Source organism: Callorhinchus milii, unplaced genomic scaffold, assembly GCF_018977255.1.
Source record: "Callorhinchus milii isolate IMCB2004 unplaced genomic scaffold, IMCB_Cmil_1.0 Scaffold17, whole genome shotgun sequence".
Lineage (NCBI taxonomy): Eukaryota > Metazoa > Chordata > Chondrichthyes > Chimaeriformes > Callorhinchidae > Callorhinchus > Callorhinchus milii.
In genome coordinates this window covers 6,630,071-6,652,804 of record NW_024704758.1, presented here as the reverse complement: position 1 = coordinate 6,652,804, position 22,734 = coordinate 6,630,071, and the positions used below count along the sequence as shown (strand labels likewise).

General features: G+C 39.5%; 2 protein-coding genes across 3 annotated transcripts in view; one reads left to right on the top strand and one right to left on the bottom strand.

The window, feature by feature from the left end:
* pde3b (phosphodiesterase 3B) overlaps positions 1 to 12,361 on the top strand; it is a 112,577-nt gene extending 100,216 nt beyond the window's left edge. The window contains exons 5-16 of one of the 2 annotated variants that reach the window (XM_007887531.2): positions 985 to 1,103; positions 1,646 to 1,847; positions 3,498 to 3,595; positions 3,826 to 3,959; positions 4,916 to 5,050; positions 5,948 to 6,059; positions 6,383 to 6,496; positions 6,918 to 7,117; positions 8,371 to 8,574; positions 8,962 to 9,123; positions 9,452 to 9,734; positions 10,091 to 12,361. In XM_007887531.2, the coding sequence (XP_007885722.1) occupies positions 985 to 1,103; positions 1,646 to 1,847; positions 3,498 to 3,595; positions 3,826 to 3,959; positions 4,916 to 5,050; positions 5,948 to 6,059; positions 6,383 to 6,496; positions 6,918 to 7,117; positions 8,371 to 8,574; positions 8,962 to 9,123; positions 9,452 to 9,734; positions 10,091 to 10,317 (1,990 nt within the window). In that variant the 3' untranslated portion in view covers positions 10,318 to 12,361. Of the gene's footprint in view, positions 1 to 984; positions 1,104 to 1,645; positions 1,848 to 3,497; positions 3,596 to 3,825; positions 3,960 to 4,915; positions 5,051 to 5,947; positions 6,060 to 6,382; positions 6,497 to 6,917; positions 7,118 to 8,370; positions 8,575 to 8,958; positions 9,124 to 9,451; positions 9,735 to 10,090 lie in introns of both variants that reach the window. The other variant, XM_007887530.2, reaches the window with a different exon arrangement.
* Positions 12,362 to 16,386: 4,025 nt separating this feature from the next.
* On the bottom strand, positions 16,387 to 22,296 carry LOC103175087 (vitamin D 25-hydroxylase). The gene is made up of 5 exons (XM_007887850.2): positions 22,054 to 22,296; positions 19,609 to 19,750; positions 18,516 to 19,148; positions 17,469 to 17,798; positions 16,387 to 16,562 (listed from the first exon to the last, which is right to left on the bottom strand). The coding sequence occupies exons 1-5, from the start codon at positions 22,294 to 22,296 to the stop codon at positions 16,387 to 16,389; spliced, it is 1,524 nt and encodes a 507-aa protein (XP_007886041.2).
* Between the last annotated feature and the right edge of the window lie 438 nt (positions 22,297 to 22,734).

Below are 22,734 nucleotides of genomic sequence, written 5' to 3'. Positions count from 1 at the left end.
TGCTGAAGCGGGTGTTAAACTGAAAAGTGTGATGTCAGTCTGGCTTTGTTGGTAACGCTCTCAACTCACAAGTCAGTAGGCCATGATTTCAAGCTCCACATCAGGACTTTGAACTTGTATAGTCTGGGCTGTCACTCCAATGCAGTGATGAGGAGATGCTGAATTGTTGGAGGTGCTGTCATTTGGATGAGACATTAAACCGAGGTCCCACCTGCCTAATCAGGTGGATAATACAGCCCATGGCACAATTCCAAAAGACATCCCGCTGGCCAACAATCCCTGTTCACTTCAAGGCTATTTGTGGGATATTGCTTTCTTCAAATTGGCTGCTGTGTTCACCTGCAGAATATATAGACTTTATAATGAATCCTGTGAAGCTGTTTGAGACATCCTCCTGATGTGAAAGGTGTTATATCAACTGCAAAGATAAATATAATTTACATCTTTTAGAACATCTGTAATAAATCCTGTCTCCTGAGTCCTGTAGCTCAGTGGTTAGAGCACTCGCTTTGCAAGTGAGAGACCTGAGTTCAATTCCAGTCAGGGCGAAACCTTGGGCAAGTTTCCTTACTCCACACGCCTAATAATAATCCCTCCAAAAAACCAAAACAATAATTAAAATTGGTCATTTTCAATCTACGACTGTTTGTGGGACATTGCTGTGCGCAATTGGCTGCCGCGTTCGCCCACAAATATACAGTCAATTCACTTTACAGTGTGTTCTGTGAAGCGCTTTGGGACGTCCTCCTGACGTGAAAAGCGCTATATCAAATGCAAGGATTATTATTATTATTATTATTATAACATGTATCAGTGTTTTTATTTGTGTGAAAGTTTGCAGATTGTACGTAAATAATACTGTCTAAAAGAGTTACAAAAGTTTCAATAGAAATGTATATTTTCTATCAAACAGACATTGAAAGCATGTTTATGCCATCAGAGTTATAATAATGTTTTAACTGATGTGCCTTTTCCTTTTTCAAGTACTTGTGGCATAGGGTCACAGGCAAATGGACCTTCGAGCTCAAACCTGCTGACAATCCCTAAATCTCGATCTGCTTCCTTATCTTTAACATCACATCACCTTGGATCCAGACGAGCAGGTAACCAAGTGGGATCTTTGCTTTGCTTATCTGCACAATTGTATCGCACAAGCTATTGTGCATGCTGGATTTTATGCAGTCTTGTGCCACACTGCCAAATGCTGTGAATTGCTAAAATTACAAACGTTATTTTGGAAAAACCAAAACCTAAAAGTACTGATTGGTGCAAAAAATTGTAGAAATCAGTGTGAAGGTCAGTCAAAGAAATTTTTTTGCACCAATCAGTACTTTTAGGTTTTGGTTTTACTCTTTAAAATCTTTCAGTGTTGGCATCAACTACACAGACCTGGTGCACTTCTGATTACTGGCAATATGTGACTACTGTTATGAATGTTGGGTGGAGGGTTTCAGCAGCTGGTTCAGATGGCATGGTGGAAGCCTGGATGCTGGTAACCTGGAACACTGTATAATCTTGACAGAAAGGAGAGCAAAATAATCTGAAAGAATAAAGGGTTACACAGTCACACATCACAAAAGGTTTGATGAGAGAAACTCTTATGTGATGCTGATGAATAAACTAATGAGTCCTTTTTGTCTCCCAGGAACTTCGCCTAGCCTGAGTCCTGTGAACTCTCCCAGCCATGGACCTGGGGCAGTGGCTAGTTTGAGTCGCTTACCAGTCGAGTTTCCTGACACAGCTGACATACTGACCAAGCCCAGTATGACTCTGCACAAACAGCTTGGACACACACTTAATCCTTCAGACTTTCAGCCATCATTTAGAACATCTCTTCTCTGCAGCAGGTACATTTTGAATGACATAGAACGTTACAGCACAGAAACAGGCCAACTCGTCTGTATTTTCAGATGATTACTGAAGGGGGGAACAGTTAGTTATTAATAAATATGTTGCAGTAAGTGAAAACGATCCATGATGTTTGACTGAATATCAGTCACAAATTCATTTATTAAGCAAGAATTTTTTTAAATAATCAAGAGCTACTTTGCCACAAAGATGGCGAAATGGCCAGTGCTGTAAAGTTTGTGCTTTAAATACCTTTGTGTGCCCACTAGGTGTCACTAAATTTATTAACAATGCAATACAGAAGCCTCTGGCAGTACGAGAAAGGGTTTTGAATCCGGTCATGGGCTGCAGCTTCAACAATCCTCAACCTTTTCAGAGCGCTTTTGCAAGCTTCTTACTTACTGATGGTCTCATTGGTGAAATGGTACAAAAATACAAGGAATCCCAGTTTCACTTGTTCAAATTTGCAACACGTTTACCTTTGATTTGATGGACGGGCTTTTAGTTTGTCATGCAAATGATCTTATCGGTTTGTCACAGCAATAACATATTTATCACAATATTATAACATTATTTGTTTCATATGTATTGCATTTTACAGACATGTTGATCAATTTTTCTCCCAACTTTTGTTTATCAAAGCTGTCTTTGCTTATTTGCCCTCTCATTTGTATACATTGACACCTTGCCTGCAAGTCAAACATCAATTTTGTTTTAATCTTGGAAAAATGTACTTGTTTTTGTTTATTTGTACATCGGTTCTTCCGTGGGTGGGGGGGAACAAAAAAGCTGTTTATTTAACAGAGTGTGGAACAGAGAATTCTGCTTTCCTGGACACTACATTGACCTGCACTTGGACCTCGTTCAGGTCCAAACCCCTGATTGTCCAGTTCTCTGGGACGCTGTTGTTGTTGTTTTGTGTTCTCAACTTTCAACTTGATCAGTAATGTCAGAATAGAATGTTTTTTTTGTGATTCAGGGAACCTGAATTCAATGTCTCTTCCAATAGGGATTTACTTGATAACGAGACTAATCACTCTTTTTGCCCGTTCTCATTCATGGCCACTTTCAACAGTTTACCCACAAAACGGGAGAATAGTTTTGCCTAAAATCTGTGTTTTTTAACAGCCAAGTTTAGAAACAACCCGCGTTTTATAAGTGTCTGCACATAAAGAATCCTGAGGACTTGTTAAAGCATAATAATAATTTATAATTATAATTCTATCATTTGATATAGCACCTCTTATGTCAGAGGATATCCCAAGCCACTTCAAAGGATTTCCTCAAATTATTGTAATTATCCTATTATGAAGGAGTGACTGTTTTATGGGCTTCAGTATAGCTGCTCTCAAAAAGATCTGTTAAGGCATCATTGGGTTTCCAGGTATACTCATGTGGCAAAATATTTTGAAGAACATTTCACTGTTCTGAGCAGTAAGAATTGTATCAAATGCAATCTGTAGTTGTAATAGCTAAGCTACACTTTTAAATCTTGGCAATCCAGTTTATTTAATAAATAATGACCGATTAGATCAGGAAGTCAATTTGATAGCTCACTGGATTATTGGGAAAATGTGAACAAGTAAACTTAGAATGACAAATTCTATATAACCTTTCTCATTTTTTCTCTTTCAAAAATCTTATTCTAGTTGTGGGCGACAGATGCCTAGATCAGTTCAAAACATAGACATGGGAGACAGTGGTTTACAGTCTGTAGCAGAATCACCACAAAGTGTCAAAAGACAAGGTAAATTTGTTAAAATATGAGAGTTTGTGAAGGTGTTAGATATATCCGTGTATAAGTTACACTTTTCAAACTTTTTAAATGAATACAAAATTCATACATGCATGAACAGGGAAAAAAATTGTTTCTCAATGGACCAAAGTTTTGTGTTGTGAAATTGCCTTTGTCTAAGGGTTGAATAATGAATTTTTAAAGAATTTGTGGTTTTGTTTTTATATACATGTATTTTTAAGATGAAGGTTCAGAAAATTCCGCTGGCAACAGTGGATCAAAGGAACCGGGACACACACTGGGGGCAGAGAGCAGTGAAGAGGTGGAAAATGAGCGTTCCAGGAGATGTACAGATCACAGTGATCAACAGACACAGGTAAGATACTCCAAAATGGTTTGCTTATTGATCAGCTGTTAACAACAAAGATTGCTGCGTATAATAGCACAGTGGATTTAGGCATCATTTCTTTTTGTGTGTGTGTATGTATTTTAACATTACCTTTGGAAACAGTTGCCTGTGTGTGTGTTTACATGTTTTGGGGCCCATTTCTTTCCTCTGCTACTCTTGCAGTATGTGATTTCATTGGCGACAGTAGCCTCAGCACCTTACTCAATTGAGCCAAGCTGTTGAGTGTTGGCAAGCTTTTCAATTGTGAAGAGCATCAAACTGAGCTTGGTCCCATTCTCATCCAAAGTTTGTGTACATATTCTTTGCATCAGGGAGACACTGGATAGTGAATAGAAGTCCTGGCTGATTTTTCTTCCCTATCACCCCTGAGCCCATTGGCCCCGAGGGCAGTTGTAGCACCCCTATTACACCCCTAGCTTGGCACAAACTGAGGCCTGACTATGTTTTTGGTCTGTAAGGTTTAATGCAAAACCAAACTCTGACTGTTCACCAGAATATGGTGTAGTCAGTATGTATGCATGTATCTCTTTTTTTTAAAAAAGAAATTGGGATTTGATCAATTTTTATATTACGGAAATGCTGAGATATTTAGTTCGATGTGCTTATGAATTCAATTATGAATTATAATTTGATATGAAAGAGCTTTGCTTTTTAACAGTTCAAATCCCAAACTTGTCTATAATCACTCGATCAACTGCTGGGACTATAATTTCACACTGTGATTGGGGAGTGGGGTGAGGTTGTTGAGGAATATAACAGCATTCTCATCTGTTATTTTAGAATGAGAGAATTCCACCCAACGTTTGGGGGGTTATTGTATTAATTAACACAATGTACATTTTGTTGTGGCAATGTGACATTGCAATAATGTGGTGTAATCAAACATCAAAAACAGTGATGTTCTGTTTCCCAATCTGCATCAGTTGCCAGATTTTTTGCTTGAACCGTTGGAAATGCAGAATACCAAGATGTACATGGAAAAGTTAAATAATTGGAATTTTCCAATTTTTGAGCTTGTGGAGGTGACAGGTGGCAAATCCGGAAAAATTCTTAGTCAGGTTAGTTTCCCGGCTCGTATTGTGTTTTGTCAATGTTGTGTTCAAGTTGATTTTGTTGCAAGCAACTTTATATACTAAAGAAAACTGACTGCTGGAATTCAGACTGCTGGAACATAGTTTTAAAAGTAATTACATTATAGAATTCGCCAAAATACCTCAGTTCAGCTGATATTTGGAAGATATATTCATAGCTGAGATTGAATTCCTTTAACTTGTGTACAGTGACCTTTGTTCCCAATTGCTTATTCATAGCAATCGTGGAACAAAGAATGGGTGAAGCAAGAGGTCATTGCCATTTGCAAACCAGATTTGTCAGGGGATCTTGACTTTTGTAACACACATCAAAACAACAAATAAAGCCGAGCACTTTGCTTAGATAGTTTTCGGTAGATAATCCGATTTTAAATTTCAGATGTTTTTTCAGGTGAAGTTGATGGGTATTGCAGCATTAAAATTAAACTCTTAAAAATTGAGAGATGCAGAAGGCCCAGAAGGCTATGGTGCCTTTTTGTGATGCTTTTCTGTGGAGATGATCCAATAAATTTGAGCATTAAAAAAATGTTTTTGCTTTCTCCTCTTCAATGTTCTAAACGCACTGAGATCTCCAGTTTAACTGGTGCAGTTGCTTTCTGGCACCTCAGCCAAGTAGCCATTGATTCATGGTACTAATGACCCATTTAGTTTCCTTCACTGCCTCTTGCCTTCAGGGGCAGTGCTGTAACCAGTGCTAACTCACTGGAGGAGTGAAAGTTAAAGGAAATAAATCGGCAGAAAAAAGTGAGTGACAAATTGTACCTTGGCAGTCAAAATATGGGGAATTCTGCATCTGCAAACAAAATATACTGTGCACACTTGGTTTGTGATTATCAGTAACCAACAAAACCATTTTGTATTTAGGTCATTTATTCCTTGTTTCAAGATACTGGCTTATTTGACCTGTTTAAAATCCCTATTCGGGAGTTTATGACCTACTTTCGTGTATTGGAGTCTGGCTATCGTGACATTCCTTGTAAGTATAGCTCCTTGTCTTTGCATATTTGTTATATAAAGAGTTTCTGGTGATATAACGTACATGATTTTATTGTAGGTAATAGGTTTTATCCCAATTTGGTGACTATATGTATTGTATTAATGAGAGTATTGGAGAGAGAAAATCCTAGAGTATTGTCTAGGATTCCCATTCCTGAACACGGTCCAACTAACTTGCTGGAAGTGTATTTGCATGTTCTACAGGGAGGATGATACTCCTTTAAAGAGACTAGGTGATTACTTATAAGATGTTTGCTTGTTTACCTTTGGTTTGTCCTTTAATACATGTTCTCTTTTGATTAGACCACAACCGTGTCCATGCCACTGATGTTCTTCATGCTGTTTGGTACTTAACAACACGACCAGTCCCAGGATTCCAACAAATACACAGTGATCATGTAACAGGAAGTGACACAGGTCTGTGTTTTAATAGGCATTACAACGTTGCAAAGGTCTACTTTGAGGATTAATGTGTCAGATTTCTTGCATTCGGGCAGATAGCCCAGCACTTTGGGAATTCTTTCTGATGTGTAAGGCGCTATATAAATGTAATTTTGTTCCTGTTATTGTTAATTAAAGAACGATAGAATTAAGATGATCAAGATATCTTTCACTGTTCATAAAATTGTGTTGGGCTTCGGTTATTTTCAATCCTTTTCGTAAAATAATCACAAGCCAACTGGAAAAAATGCTGAGAATGTTTTCTAGGATGCATTTTCAGATTTTTTTTTACCCCCCGCCCACCCCTTGCACCTCTTTTAATTTCAATATGTGTGAGATGTAAATATCCTTTTCCCAATTTTCTGAAATACATATTTAAACATGCACTTCTCCATAGATTCAGACAGTGGAATATCACCGGGCCGAAATGCTTACATGTCCTCCAGAAGTTGTGTCATTTCTGATGACAACTATAGCTGCCTCGCATCAAACATCCCAGCTCTGGAGTTGATGGCACTTTACGTTGCAGCTGCCATGCACGATTATGATCACCCTGGACGAACAAATGCATTCTTAGTAGCAACAAATGCACCTCAGGTAAGTGACCTACACCGAGCATGGGTATAATGTGAGATAGTCGGCTAAGTAAAGAACATTCCTATCAACACCAAGACTCCTATTGAGTCATCTCAGAAACAGCAATCAATTTTTTGGTAATCCCGATTGAGATATTTGAGCCAGTTGTCAGCCAAGCTCAGTTTGTAGTACTCTCGCCTGGGTCAGAAGGTTGTAGTTTCAATCCCCACATTGGGACTTTGAACTCACACTTCAACAGAAAACAGTCTTTTCGGAAAATAGGATATTACAAGGTTGTCTTAGAATTTAAATTCTGTTTGAAGATTTCCAAAACACTATTGATTTCTTTATCTCATCATATTTTTCATTTTTTTATTTAAAAACTGATGAGAATATAGCTCCAGGGCAGGCGATTGCTTACAATAGTTAGTGTCTGTAATTTCACGTTCTTGTGATACAATTGGCCAGTTATGAATGTGTTGCATTAATTATTTTATTACTGTTTGTGAAGTTAATGGAGAGAGACTGGGGGTGGAGTCCTCACTCTCTCAGACTGCTGATGTCCCTGTTTGTTTGCGAATCTAGCCACAAATCTGCTCCCTTCTAAATATTGCTGATTATTGACACGAATGTTGTTGGGACACTGCTGGGAGCAATTGATTGCCGTGTTTCACCCACAAAATACACAGTCACTCCACTTTACAGCATATTCTGTGAAGCGCTTTGAGACGTCTCAACGACGTGATAAGGCGCAATATCAAATGCAAGGACTGCTGTTGTTGTTGAATCCCTTTTAATCCAATAGTAATATAAATGCAAAACAAACTTCTGTACATACTTTTTCTAATTCACAACTTGTTTAACTGGAATAAACTGATCCAGAGAGAATATACAGTAGTTGTTGACCACAAAAAGATTAAATCTTGCACTGTTTTTTCATCTCAATCGGGTGTGTTGATGCATGCAGAAACCCATTGCCATGCTTAAGAATGCCCAAACCAGACTGAGAATTCCACATATGTATAATAATAATAATCATAATAATCCCTGCATTTGATATAGCACCTTATCATGTCATTGAGATGTCTCAAAGTACTTCACAGAATATGTTGTAAAGTGTATTTGGGGGCGAATCCTTGCAGGTTTAAATAATTTAATTTAAGTGCTCCGCAAAGCTATCCCGCATGAAGGGCACTATGTAAATGCAAGTTGTAATGGTTGTTAATTTGTGTGATGCCTTTTATCAGTAGCTGTAAAATCTCACTCTTTTCCAGGCTGTCCTTTATAATGACAGATCTGTCTTGGAGAATCACCATTCTGCTGCTGCATGGAACTTGTTTTTGTCTCGTCCAGAATTCAACTTCTTGGCAAATCTTGATCATGTCGAATTCAAACGTTTTCGTTTCTTGGTGATCGAAGCGATCCTGGCGACTGATTTGAAAAAACATTTCGACTTCCTTGCGGAGTTTAACTCTAAGGTCTGTAAACTGCTTCTACTGCCTCACTAATGAACTTTGTCTTATATGTAGCTTAAAAGACTTCCACAAAAACTAAATAACTGTGGCACACCTTGACTGATAGTATGTTTAATAGTCAAAAGCAAATGTTCTTCAATACATGCAGACCAGGTCAGAATTCAAGTGAATTTATTCAGAACTATGCAAAATGCCTCAATTATAGTGGAGAGCACAACAATTGGAAGATTCCACTGGCATTTTCCAGTGGCTCTCATTGCATTACGACACTGCACATTTGTAAAATACAAACACTATATTCCTACAATGTAGTCATTGCCTGGAAACTTGAGATTGATCGATAATGTAAATAGCAAGTAATCATAATCATATTTACTATTGTCAAAGCAGGTAAATGAAGTCAACAATCCAGGAATTGACTGGACTAACGAGAATGATCGTCTGCTCGTGTGCCAAGTTTGCATAAAACTGGCTGATATCAATGGTCCAGCTAAACGCAGAGAGCTGCATCTGCAGTGGACAGAAGGCATTGTCAACGAATTCTATGAACAGGTTTGAATTTCTTCTTTTCTTTAACTCAAATGTATTAAAACTGTCAAGTGCCATGTTGGTCTACTTTTAGTTATAAGTAAACGAGGGATGAATGCTCCGCATAATTATATCCTGAATATATAGTGTAGTTTTGCTCAGTAGTGTACTTTACTCATTCTACTATTCATCTTTGATATTCTGTATTTATGTTCTTGTGTGGTGTGACACAACATGAATAATTCTCAACCAAGCCACATAAGAAATCATTTGGAATTTTTAAGGAGAAAAGGAACTCGTGAATTCGTATGTTAAAACATTTGACTTTTCAATTATATATTCTATTATCTAGGGAGATGAAGAGGCAAGTCTTGGGTTACCGATCAGCCCTTTCATGGACCGTTCGAAACCTCAGTTGGCTAAATTGCAGGAGTCTTTCATCACGCACATTGTAGGCCCTCTGTGTAACTCATATGATGCAGCAGGACTTTTGCCAGGTCAGTGGGTTGATGATGATGATATGGATGCAGAATGTGCTGAGGAGGAGGAGGAGGATGATGATGATGACGAAGACGATGGTGAAGATATGGAAACTGAGGATGAAGTTGATGAAGAGGACCTTGATCTCCCAGCAGGTAAATTTTCCATCTCAAATGATTTGTTTTATGCCTGAGCTGGGATTCTGATACCACCAATACTCTCATTCTTGTGGATTTCTTCAATGTGTAAGTTTGTAACGGTCAATGTCTAATGGTCTGGAATACACTGCCTGAAAGGGTGGTGGAAGCCGATTCAATAAAAGCTTTCAAAAGGGAAAGGTACTTAAAAACATTGCAGGGCTATGGTGTAAGAGCGGGGGAGTGAGACTAGTTGGTAGCATTTTCAAAGAGCCAGCACAAACACGCCAGGCAGAATGGCCTCCTTCTGTGCTGTAAGATTTTATGATTCTAATGGAAACTAATATGTGAAAAATGTACATTTCCTTTTCCAGGCCAGAGGAGGAAGAGGAAACGTCGACGGAGGATCTTCTGCCCGATCATGCACCACCTAACAGAAAATCACAAGTTGTGGAAGAAGGTAATTGAAGAGGAGGAGCAGGAACAGCAACGAAAGGTGGAGCTCAATATACAGCAAACAGAAAACTTACCCTTACCTCAAACGTCGGATGAAATCCAGGTCATTGAAGAAGCTGATGAAGAGGAGGAGAAGCGATGCTGAGAAGGGAACATACAGTGCTAAACAAACATACTAAAGCCTCACTGTGCTGACACCAGAGACTGCTACACTTCTATGTTAAAAGGCCTTAATACTGTGAGAGGATTCTCGCACTCAGCAAGATCCCGCTCCTCTGCACTTTCACCCCCATGGAAAGATTCAAATTTGTACACATGAAACAAATCCCTTTGTGCCCCTTGGTGTCCAAGTGTTTTGCGTTGCTGCTGCCTTGCAGAATAGGACGTGCTTAGTTTCCACTGGAGGGTGTTGCAGTAATTTCACCTTAGCAACTACTGTTACCAAAGTGAACTGTAAATTTCCCATTTTCTATTAGTCAGGAGGAAGGTGGATTTAAAGCATGCATCAGGTATCCAGCATTTGTGTAAGGCGGACTTGAAAATTGCAGATTGTGCCTGTACGAACTCAAAACTGAGCACTGCAGTTCAGAGCTAATAAGGACCCCTGTTTTGTTTTGTTTTTGAAAAGTATCTGCATTAACGCAGGTAAAAGACACAGAATCCTCGACTCTTTGCAGGACGACCGAAAAGAACGTTTGTTAGAGTGACTGAAAATTCCAGCTGCATCATTTTTCTGATGCTTTTTAATGTTGTGTATAATTTGCCTTGTTTGGTTTTACCTTGTTTTTGTGCTGAAAGTGATCAGAAATGCACAGTGCCCAAGCATTTCAGCTTGCCCAAACATCCCATAGAATTGTTCTTTTAATGGAACAGGGAAGTGATATTAACTATGAAGGGATTTCTAATGGTAAATGTTTTGTCCACTGCAACTCAGGATCCACGCTAAGATACGTGAAGCAATGCCATTGAAGTTGTGGAAGTTTGAAAAAAAAACTAACACAGTAAATACCTTGTTTTAAGTCTCTTTTGGTTTGGAAAATTCAACTGTTCTTTCATGTCACATACCATGCACAAAACTTCCTCACTGTATATCTATATTGCCAGTAATAAGTTGGTTATTGCACATCACAATGCTGAAAACCTACCGTGTATTGCAATCAATATACCTTAAAACAATATCACACTTGCACATTATGTTTTCAATATAATGAAGTGTGGCATATATTGTAATATGTAGTTCTGTTTTTTTCACAGTAGAAATTCTAGACATTCCACAAGGGCATTGAACTATTTATCTGCGAACCAATCCAATGTAAAGGTGGTTGCAAAGAAAATGCATGTACAGCTCTTACACAATATTTGTAAGTTAGTTTAGGCTGCAGGTATGTAACTTTCTTATGCGGACTGTACAAAATTGCTAGTGAAACAGTTGTGCACCTTTTATTACCAAACAAGTGTTTTCAATTCTGCACACATACCCGAAAGAATTAATGCATTTTGAAAATGTTTTTATTAATAATGGATTGTATCAGAATGCATTTTATATACCTAGAATTGTTCGTGTTGTAAATAGAATTGTAATTACCATAAGATCCTAGAGTTTTTTTCTATCCGCCACTGTAAGCAGGAATAAGGCCTCCAAAGGGCACAAAAGCATCTTATGGTTCCTTACTTTCTGCAAAACTTGTTTGTGTGCCTTTTCACAGCTACTCACAATATTAACTTACTAAACTACAAATTTCGTATGGTTTGTACAGCGAATGCCAAGCTCTTTGTTCTACTGTCTGTAATGGATCAGAATTCTTAAGTCAGTGTACTGCAAACATGCATGATATAAAGCTGGCTGAACCCACCCCAGTGACTGATAATACTCATGGAATAATGGGAGGTACTGTATAATGGTACTGTACTTGACTGATAAAGAAGGAAAAGTAAGCAAACTGAATGCTCCAAACTTGGTTGCCAAATCTTGTTGTGTTAGCTGTGCACTAAATGCTAAAAAATTGAACACCTCGTATAGCATATACTGTATGTAATTTATTCCATTAAAATACTCATGTTTTATTTTATATATCAGTTTGTTGTAGCATAGGACAGTTGTATTTTAGTACCAGTGTCTCTCCTGTAAACAGCCTTGGTGTTTGATCATTTTGAGTCTTAATTGTGGTTAAATACTTATTTTTAAAATATGACCAGACACTTTCTTTTGTTCAGAGAATATTTTAATACAGAAAACTGCTACATCTTTTCCTTTTTATATTGATCAATAGTTGAGCAATTTTGCAAACTCTACAAATTAGTAACTCTTGTCGATGTTTTAAATGCATTTTAAAATACTGCTTTTCCAGTGGTTATGTCACTGCCTTTTTAAATACAATAATTTTTGGATCTTTATCTTACCTCGTGTTTCCTACAGTGGTTCTGGATTTGGAAATGTATATTTTTTTAACTCTGTAAAGAGAATTTTTGTGTCCTTTTGCTTTCATTTTTATTTGCCCTTTTATGNTTTTTTAAAATTTGTTTCCCTCCCTTCTCAAGCAACTCATAGTTTAGGGCTTGTACAACACCTATGTTTATTAAACAGTACACTGTTGGAATTCATTCATTGTACAGGGATATGTTTCGGATTATGGATATTGGTTATGACAACACGCCAATATATTTTTTAACCTTTTTTTTCCCCCCCACTTATTCAACAAACATGACATTGCTTTGCAATTGGAATTATACAATTTTACTTCAATTCTTAATTTATGCATGATCACCTAGAACCAGGATATTGGTAGTCCGGGCCAATAAGATATTAGCACATTGTGTATTCAGGTCATCTTACTTTCCTCCTCTTTCCACTGACCCTCCTCCCCTGAGGTGGTATATAAACCATGTTCTGGACCGTGCTGTACAGTTTTCCGCTGTCTTTCTCTTTATCATTTTATTTCCGGTCTCATTCTTTTCCAAGACCTTATGACTCTCCTTGGGTCCATAAGTCATTCCTTACTACAATCTGCGCGCTTTTACGGCTTAAGCTTTCATCACCAAACCACTGGCTCACTAGTCTCTGCTTTTTTCATTTTGATCAGGTGTTTGCCTGATTTCTGAGTATTACAAAAAAACAGTGGGGGGGGGATAGAAAGACATGTTATAAAATTTCTGTATTTGTCACAACAATGAGGTGTGTTCTTTGAGGTTTTTCTTCCACCATTTCACAAAAAGACATGATTAGCTTTGGCCAACCTGGTTTGTATTGCTCTCATCAAGCCTGCCTTGGCCACTATCTTTTGTGCAAAGCAGCCTTCCTTACTTTTGTAAGATGTTTTACATTAATCACACATTTTCACACTGGGAAGAAAGTTCGAGGTTATTTGCTTCAGTGAATAAGCATTTTTTTTCCTACCAGGGTTGGAGAATCCTTGAGGATTGGGGTGATCAAACTCATCATATAAATGACTCCTTTACAGTTAGATAAGTGAAGGATTTGAGCAATAGAAGAAATCCCTCTTAAGAATGCATGGCTCTGGGTTCATGCTCTCAATCCCATTTAAAATCTTTTATACCTCCATGGGGCCTCCTCTGAGACGTCTCTATTCAGTACTCAAGTGCCTCAGTTTATCTAATCGTTCATGACTCATTTCTCTTAACACTGGGGAACATCCTCGTTCCACTCCTTTTCACTGCCTCTGGGGCCTATGTAACCCTCGTAAGTTGCGGTCACCAGAATTGTATGCAGTCCTCCAGGCCCAGCCTGACTAAAACACTGTATAGCTTGAGTATGATTTCTGGGGAATTTAACTCGACCGATTTGCCAATAATAGCCTAGCATCCTGTTTGCCTTGTTTATTGGTGCCTCACACTGGTTTGATTATGGTAAGCAATGAATCGACTAACACCTCTTAGAATTTGCTCAGGGGTTAGTTGATAGAAATCTATCTCATCCATGAAGAACATGTGTTTCCTATTCTTAATTCCTACATGTAGAGACTCATCATCTCTGGAAGTTGTTTCAGATTTGGCCAGAATCCTGCTCTAGGTTCCCACACACTGGAATACTGCACAGCCAAGTGTCAGGAGATGGCGATGTTACAGACAAGTGGCTGCCACTCAGGAAAGAAAGGTGCTGGGAAATATTTAATGAAGTGAGTGAGCGAGCGAGTGCGTGTGTGTGTATATGTAAGTACGTACATGTGTGTGTGTGTGCACGCTGAACTTCTGTTTTTTGCCCAGGGAGAAAGATTTTCAACTGCAGTTAGGAATTGAATGACATTTTAAATTGCTGAACTAGTTTCCCCAAGTGTAACTTGTTAAAGGGCAGGACTGCGGTTTTGGTGATCAAAATTAACCCCAAACAAAATTTGGAACATATTTGGTGTTAATGGATGAAGGCAAAAAAGTCTGAAAGTACTGTTGTGTTAAAAAATACGTGTGCTGCACTTTGTTATTGTGCCCTTAGGAATTCGAAGCCTCCGCTGATTATTCCGGTACTTTATCAGTTATAAAGAACATTGTGCTGTTTGTCTAAAATCTGAAGATATTGAGAAAAGGATTGATTAAGCCACGTTATAAATTAAGGTTTTGCAGCAATGGCATTCTCATGATCAGCTGTAATGTGCTGGCCTGCAACAGAAGATGTTGCAACTTGAAAAAGGAATTAAGAACCAACAACTCTGAAAATAGGAACAGAAAGACAAAGAATGTACACGGAAACAGGCCAGTTGGCCCAACCTGTACATGCTGATGTTTACACTCCGCACAAGTCTCTACCTACTCCTTACTCTCTCATATACCTTTCTATTCCCTCTCGTGAAGATCTAGCTTTCTCTTGAATACAGCTACACGATCTGATTCATCCACTGCTTCAAGCAGTGAGTCCCCAGTGATCAGACCAAGTGTACTGTGTAGCTACATTTAGAAATTTGAGACATTGGCTTCTTGGAGAATATCAATAAAATAAGACTGGGAATTCTCATTTTGCTTCATTAGGAAAAGGGTTTGCTATTAGGGTGAACTTGAACTGTTAGGCCAGTAGGTTTTCATTTATGTGTTTCCCCTTGCATTTCTTCCTTTCAGTTTTCATCCCTTCATCCCCTTGAAGGTGCTGATTCATCCCGTTGTTCTCAAGCATTTTATCCAAGTAGAAATGTTTTTGTATGTATGTTCGTGCAAGAGCGAAATTGCTGGGATGTTTAGATTGGGATGGTTAAGTGAATTAAGAGAGCTGACATGTGTCTTGTTTCTTTTGATGCATTGTGTGCAGAGTGTACTCAGGGATCGGCCCGCAGAGGTTGGAGGGATTGAAACTAAATTACTAATAGATCAGACCAAGTGTAGTGTAATACAATCCTGATAATCTCTGTGAAGCACGAGTGAAAGCCGCACGTCATGAAAATGTTTTTATTTCCTTACTTAAGTGCATGACATTTCCAACAGTGCTATGAAAACACAGTACGATATTTGATATAAATAATTGTATTATAAGAAGTCTACATATAAATAGGTTATAAATCATGTTGAGTCAAGGAGCATACACAATTGGTAATTTCCTTTAAAATAAGTTAGTGATAAGTTAATGTATACACCAGTCCCATAGAGTTATCTATGCTACTATTTATCAACAAATCATATTATGCTCAGACATCCCCTGGGATCCCTTGATTTAATATACTTTGCCTTTGGAGGGGAAAAAAAACCTCTCTGTACCTGTGGCTCTGCAAGGATTCTGATGTGACAGCTGGACAAAACAGGAATCCTGACCAGCACCAAAATGTAAGAAAACTGGGGGCCAAGGATGCAAGGGCAGAAATCTTTAGAAAACAGATGCAATTATTCACAGCCACTTTTGTATGCTCCTTGTGACTGGTTACAGTCTTACAACGTGATCATCTGGTGTCACAAATATGAAAGGTCCTGGAGTCAGATAATATAGTGAGGGGGGAGAGAGAAACAAAATGCAAAAAAAAAACCTGGGCACAAACCTTGGCTCAAAGTTATTTCCCTACGCAGACCAAAATGGGATGCGGATCTCTGAAGTAACTGTAAAAAATAGTTAACAGAAAATGTGCCATCCTCCCTTGCATGGATTGAGCAATATAGATTTATCAAAGAACAGGGTTATCAAACAAAATCTGAAGATTTGGTTGCACCCAGACATTTTGATCTGCCTTCCCCACACACATTAGGAAGATAATGAGAGCACTTGTGATGTAGATTTATTCTTTTCTCAGCGTCTTTCAGCTGCGACAAGGTATGGATGAGGTTGCAATGTCATTCCCAGTTTTGCTTTTAGGTTTGGAATGGTCCCGGGTGGAAAATGAAGATGAAATCTTTGTAACAAGGCCGTGAAGAAAAGGAAGAGTTCGATCCTTGCAAGTTGTTCGCCAAGACAATGCCTTCGTCCTGTTTAAAAGACAATGTTAAATTCCTTACAATTTTCTTTATGGCTATGAATTCTCTGCAGCATCGTTCCCCTTCTGTTATTCTGCAATACATTTAGTCCTATCCTGACAGCAACTCAATCGCAGAGTTTCGGAGGTAAAACTTTGAATTGTATCACATCTCTTATTCAGTTCCTTTCACGTAGGATAACTGTTTCGTACTGCTTTATTGAGTGAAGTTTCAGGCTCTGTGTTGAAATATTCAAAGCGCTCGAGAATACAGCTAAATAAATTGCATCCATTTTCCAGGATTGTTATACACAAGCTATTTAGTTACTTGAAGGTAGAGTGATAAGGAAGAGTTGCATGGGGTTCTTCTGGTTCTGAGAACATTATCCATCCAATATAGTGAGAATGTTCAAGCAGTCTCTACTTTAGTTCAGGGTTTTGTAGTTCTCCTGATAAAACTCCTGCAAAGCCACCCCCCTCCCCGCTTAATCATTACCACATTACAGAAGGAATTCACCACCCAAGGAAGGAGCACTCCTGCTTTCTACAAGACCTAACAACACTGTATACCATATTGTATTAGTCAGAATTCAATACAAAACTGGGAATAGAGTAATTAATTTGGTCATCCATTTACTGCACAAGTTTAAAGTTAGCAATGTTCACTAAAAAAGTATTTTGTATGAAAGCTTGGAACATCTTAGATAATTAGTTGGGGAGGATATATTTGCAGAGCTATGGGGGGAGCGTGGGATAGTTTTGGATAGAGCCGGCACGGACACGATGGGCTGAATGGTCTCCTTCTGTGCTGTATGATTCTATGATCTTCACGTACAGAGTACAATCTTAGTTCATCTCGCTCTGGCTCATTTGCTCCCAATGCAACATGGCTTTAAAGAACTGCAAAGGCTATACTTACCAAGAGAAAATGGGACAAACGCTTCCTTCTTCACAAATTGCCCATTGCTGTCCAGAAATCGCTCAGGACAAAATATTTCGGGGTTACTCCAGTATTTTTCGTCAAAGTGCACAGAGTAAAGATTTGTTATAACCATAGTTCCCTTGGGAATAGAATAACCTCGGACAGTCGAGTCCTTGGTAGTTGCACGGAAAATCCCAAGTGGAGCTATGTTGCAAAATCTAAGGACTTCGTGCAGTACTGCCTCTGTGTATGGCATCTGCGACTTGTGATCCAGTGAAGGCATTTGGTTTTGCCCCACAACAGCATCAATTTCCTGATGTACTTTTCCTGTGCAGAGCAAAGAGAAACAGTTAGTGATTTACTAACACAATCTACAACATCAAACCTTCAGTACTTTCTCAGTTGGCAGAATCCTGCAATTGAACTACTGTCTAATCCTCTTTCATTCATACATTATAGATTTGCAAGGAATTTAACCTGTGTCGGAATCAGTATTTCCTTTATTCCACTCCCTTTCAGTATATGGGGCAAAGTTATGCTGACCTGCAATTTTGGTGGCTTTTAATTGTTGAATTACAAAGGAACTCAAAGGATGTTGTCATCCAACATACTCTGCATACCACTTGCAACATTAACAGGTGTTTCTTTTCTGCAAAAGATAGAGAGTCTGCACTGCCTGAAACATTACTTGCAATCTGCATTGAGTATTCCTAATTTATTTCAATGTAACATGCAATTTATTGGGATTTAATTTGAGACAAATTTCTCTTCAATTCTTTCACTAGGACAAAGATGAAATTTGCTAATTCTGCAGTAATAAAACCGAGCAAAAGCTATATGTTGCCAGCAAAGCCGTTAATGTCACTGGCAGCAAGCAAGTTTAGATTTATGATCATTTGAATTCTTAATGTAAACATAAAACTTTTTCTCAACGGAACAAGCCGGGAAAGAAATCCGTAAAGAATTTTCTTTAAATTAAAAGTCTGAAATTTTTTAATGTATATTATGTAGAAAGACAGTACATTTCAAAGGCCATTGTCTCACCTTGAATGTTTGGGTAGAGTGCCACATATAAGATGGCCCACCTTAGCGCATTAGTTGTGGTCTCTGTTCCAGCTATTATAATTTCTCCTACAGTAAAAATTAAATTTTCCATTGTAAAGGATGTTTCAAGATCATTTGTGTTTTTTTCCAGTTCATCCAAATATGAATCAATCAGATGGCGGGGGTTTTGAGGGGTTCTGTTCTCTGAAAACCGTTGTATAATCTTTAGCAAAAAGTCATATACTTGTGCTGCATTTTTGAACAAACGCTGATGATCTCCAAATGGCAGGAGGCCAATCCAAGGGAAAGCATTATAAAGGAATGCCCAGGCACTGGCTGCTAGTTCAATGTTTTCACTGAATATCTCCATCATATGCTGATACTCTGTATCATCATAGGTAAAACGCTCTCCAAAGATGATCAGATTTGTAATGTTGGAGACCGCATTAGTTACCAGGAGCTTGGCATCAAATGGCTTCCCTTTGTATGTGTCAACAGCATCCAAAAAGAACATGCATTCTTCAGCGATTTTGTTTTCAAAGCTCTTTTGCCCGGGTCCAAAACATCGAAAGCAGTTCACAGTGAGCTTGCGATGCTCAGTCCAACCACGACCATATTTGCAGTTCAGCAGCCCTAGAAAGACGACCATCAAACAAAAATATGTTTACAGTGTTAATCTATGGCATTGACAAGTCTAAAGTGTGGTATTTGATTCAGTATTTGGGGGGAAGGGGAGGTTTACAGCCATGCTATCGAAGTCCATCTCTGCCTCGCAGGTTCAAACCCCACTTAAGGATTTGAGCTTACAGTTCAGGATGGTACTGGAGGGCACAGGAGTTGTTGGCAACATCCTTTGGATGAGAAATTAAACCAAGATTCTCTTTGGCTATTCAGGTGGACGTTAAGGAATCCCGCTGCACTACAGGTGAGCAGAAACTGTTCTCACCCAATTAATATCTTACGCTGTTATATCTACCAGCTTGGCTCCGTTAGTAAAACTCTCACATGTGGATGAGAGTTTTTGAAAAAGAATCCCAACAAGCATTTGATTTATACATTTTTTTTAAAAAAAACAATAAACACCCCAAATTACCTCCCATGTTTGTCAACTTGACGAAGAGAGGCAGCGATGGTCTATCTACAAAAATATCACTCTGGCGAATGAGACATTCTTTGACTGCATCATAACCATTAACGATAACCGTTGATATGCCACCTAGATCAAGGCTGAAAATCTGTAAAACAAGCAGGCAACATTAGCAGCAGGTAACGTATACTTAGTGGAAACATAATCCGTATCGGTGCAATTACGGATAACATGGGTTAATCTGTCGTGAATTGTGCGATTAGTCTGCTCCATGAGCCTTTGCTGGTTTATTGTAGTTTACTTTCACGTGGCAATGTGAAATTTAGTCTCATGACTAACAGAAGGTGCAAGAGTTATTTCTTTCACTCCCACTCTAATGCTCCAATTTGAAGTAAAGTGTACATTTTTTATAGTGAAACTATTCAGGTGGACCTTGCCTGGTCCCAAACATTGCAATCGCTACAAACCTTGCTTGCAACGGTAAATGCTCTGTGATGAACTTTTCTACACTATGCTACTGGGAAATTTTCCAAAACACAAGTTGTTGCGGTTGGGTTTGTCTTTACACATAGTTGTGGCATGCTTTAGAGTTTTAAACACCTCAAACAGGCGTTCTGTGCTTTCAGCCACTACGCTCCAAAAGTCTGGGACGCTCTGCCTCAACCCCTCTGCCTTGCCAGCTCCTTGCCCATCTTCAGATCGTATCAGAAGACTTTCCTCTTCGACTGTGCCAACAGTAACCTCCCCTCTCTTCCCTGGCTTGGCGACGTATAAATGCAAGTTGGTATTTAGCCTGACATCAGCAAACCAAGAAAAGTTTCCAGAGTGTTTCTGTAGAATGTGAGCACCACTTAACAACCGAATATTATTGAAGGAATAATATTAAGCGCTTTGAGATGTCTAGAAGAAATGAGAAGCGCTATATCAAATGCAAGGATTATTATAATTCTTCAGCTAAATGTATCATTGTAATCTATTTGATCTTTGAGTTTAAAAACATGAAATATAGGTAAATGATGACCCAGTTACAATACAGTAAATCCACTTATTCTGTGAAGTGCTTTGAGACGTCTCAAACGAGAGAAGTCTCGTTTTATGGAGCTACCACAGGGAATGGAGTAGTCAGAGCTACATTTGAGTTGGAACTAAGCAGACTTGCAGTCTAATGTGCACTGGTACAAATCAAACAATTTCCAGATAACTTTTGCTCCCTCTCCCTTGAAATTTTAAAATAATGCACCAAACACTTTCTGCTTAATAATGAGAATTCTTGCATTTGATATGACACTTTATTCGTCAAGAAAGTGCCTCAAAGTACTTCACAAGGTTTTACTGTGAAGTGACTGTATTTGTAGGCAGGCGATTTGTGCCCTGCAAATGTCTCACAAACAGCCATGACCAATTTGACCTGAGAGAAACTCCCTTCTCTTTCCAAATAGCGCCATGGGTCCTAACATCCACTTGAGCTTAAGTCTCCACCTGAGGCTTCAGTTTAACGTCTCATTCAAAGGACAGCTCTGAAACATTATATTACGTGAACTTGTTGTTCAATCCTGCAATAGGACCATTTTATGCTGCATCTGGTGTGTTGGATTCAGTTCCTGAGGGGGTTTCAGGAGCTCGGTGCGGAATCCATGCTCCCTAAAACGTAAGCCTATTTATACTGCACTTTCAGCTTTGATTCCAAGCTAAACATCACTGAAGCTACAGTGTGAATGGAACATCAAGTAATGAGCGGGAAATACATGGACCTGATCATTTCTCTGCCAACACGATAGGTAAAGTACAAAGGTCCTTCCCGTGGAGCGTTTTATTGAAACAGAGTTCGCTATGAAATGAGGCTCCAGCAGCTCGGCTTCTGAATCAAGCATTATTGATCACAATGAAAACTGCTTCTTAATAACCAGTAGAACATTTGCTGTGAAAAAGTTAAAAGTATACCAAGTTAAGGTGTACAGTACCGAGTGTAGGTTACAAATGCATCGCAGCCTCCAGTTACTAGGAGATGATTAATATGATTAATATCACAGATGTAGTACCGTTCCAAAAGTCTCCTGGCCAACAAAACAAATCCACCCGCCCCACCACCCCAAATAAAATTGATCGCACTCACTCCGCGGCTGTTTTGTGGGCCGCTGCTGTGCGCAAACCGCATGCCGCGTTCGCCCACAAAACACACAGGCGCCATCCGCTTCGCCGCACATCTTGCAAAGCGCTTTGAGACGTCTCGACGAGACGGTCAGGCGCCGCCTCAACAAGGCGAGAGGATCGTTAGTACCTCAGCAGCAGCAAAACTTGCCTTCGCGTAGCGCCCTTCACCCCGGGACCGCGTCTCGGAAACCCTGAACGGCGGCGGAACCTTATCATTAACAACAGTGATTGATTTTAACAACAACAATAACAATAATAATAATTACTACCACTACTACTACTATTGAGGCTCTTTCTTACCTGCCCGTGAGTCTCGCTCTGCTTCTTCATGAAGACGTGGGGCTCACTGACCAGCGACAGGACGTTGCCGATGAAGGGCAGGGGGGTGGGTCCGGGGGGGAAACCAGGGGGTCGTCTCTGCTTCAGGAGGTGGCGGACCAGGGAGACCCCCAGCGTCAGCAGCAGAGAGAGGAGAGCCAGGACCCCGCAGACCCGGGGCAGAGACGCGTCCTGTAGGCGCTGCAGCAACTGCTGGGAAAGCATCATTGCTGCTGTGATGACCTGATCCGATTCGACTCCGCTTCCCACACCTGCTTCATTTCAGCTCCAGGTGTTTGCCGTCCTTTTTTTTTGAGGATTGGAAGGTTTTCCAGCCACTACCACCCACCAACCCACCCACCCACCCCCTACCCCCTCTACCCGGGCATCTCAGGCATTGGCTGCGCTCACTGTCGCTCTCAGCTCTACAGCAGCTCAAACATTCCAGGGGAAGCGCTGTCAGGACCAGAGCTCGTGTGAGACACTTATTTTATTCCACCCCCCCATTCCCTTTTCCCCTCCCTCCCTCCCTCCCTCCCTCCCTCCCGGGATACTCACATGCATGCATGCATGCAGTCTGCATGGCCATCCCGTGCTCAGCTCAGGCTCAGAGACACAAGACACTGACTCAGTTATAAGCTGGCTCAGTGAGGTTATTCCTGT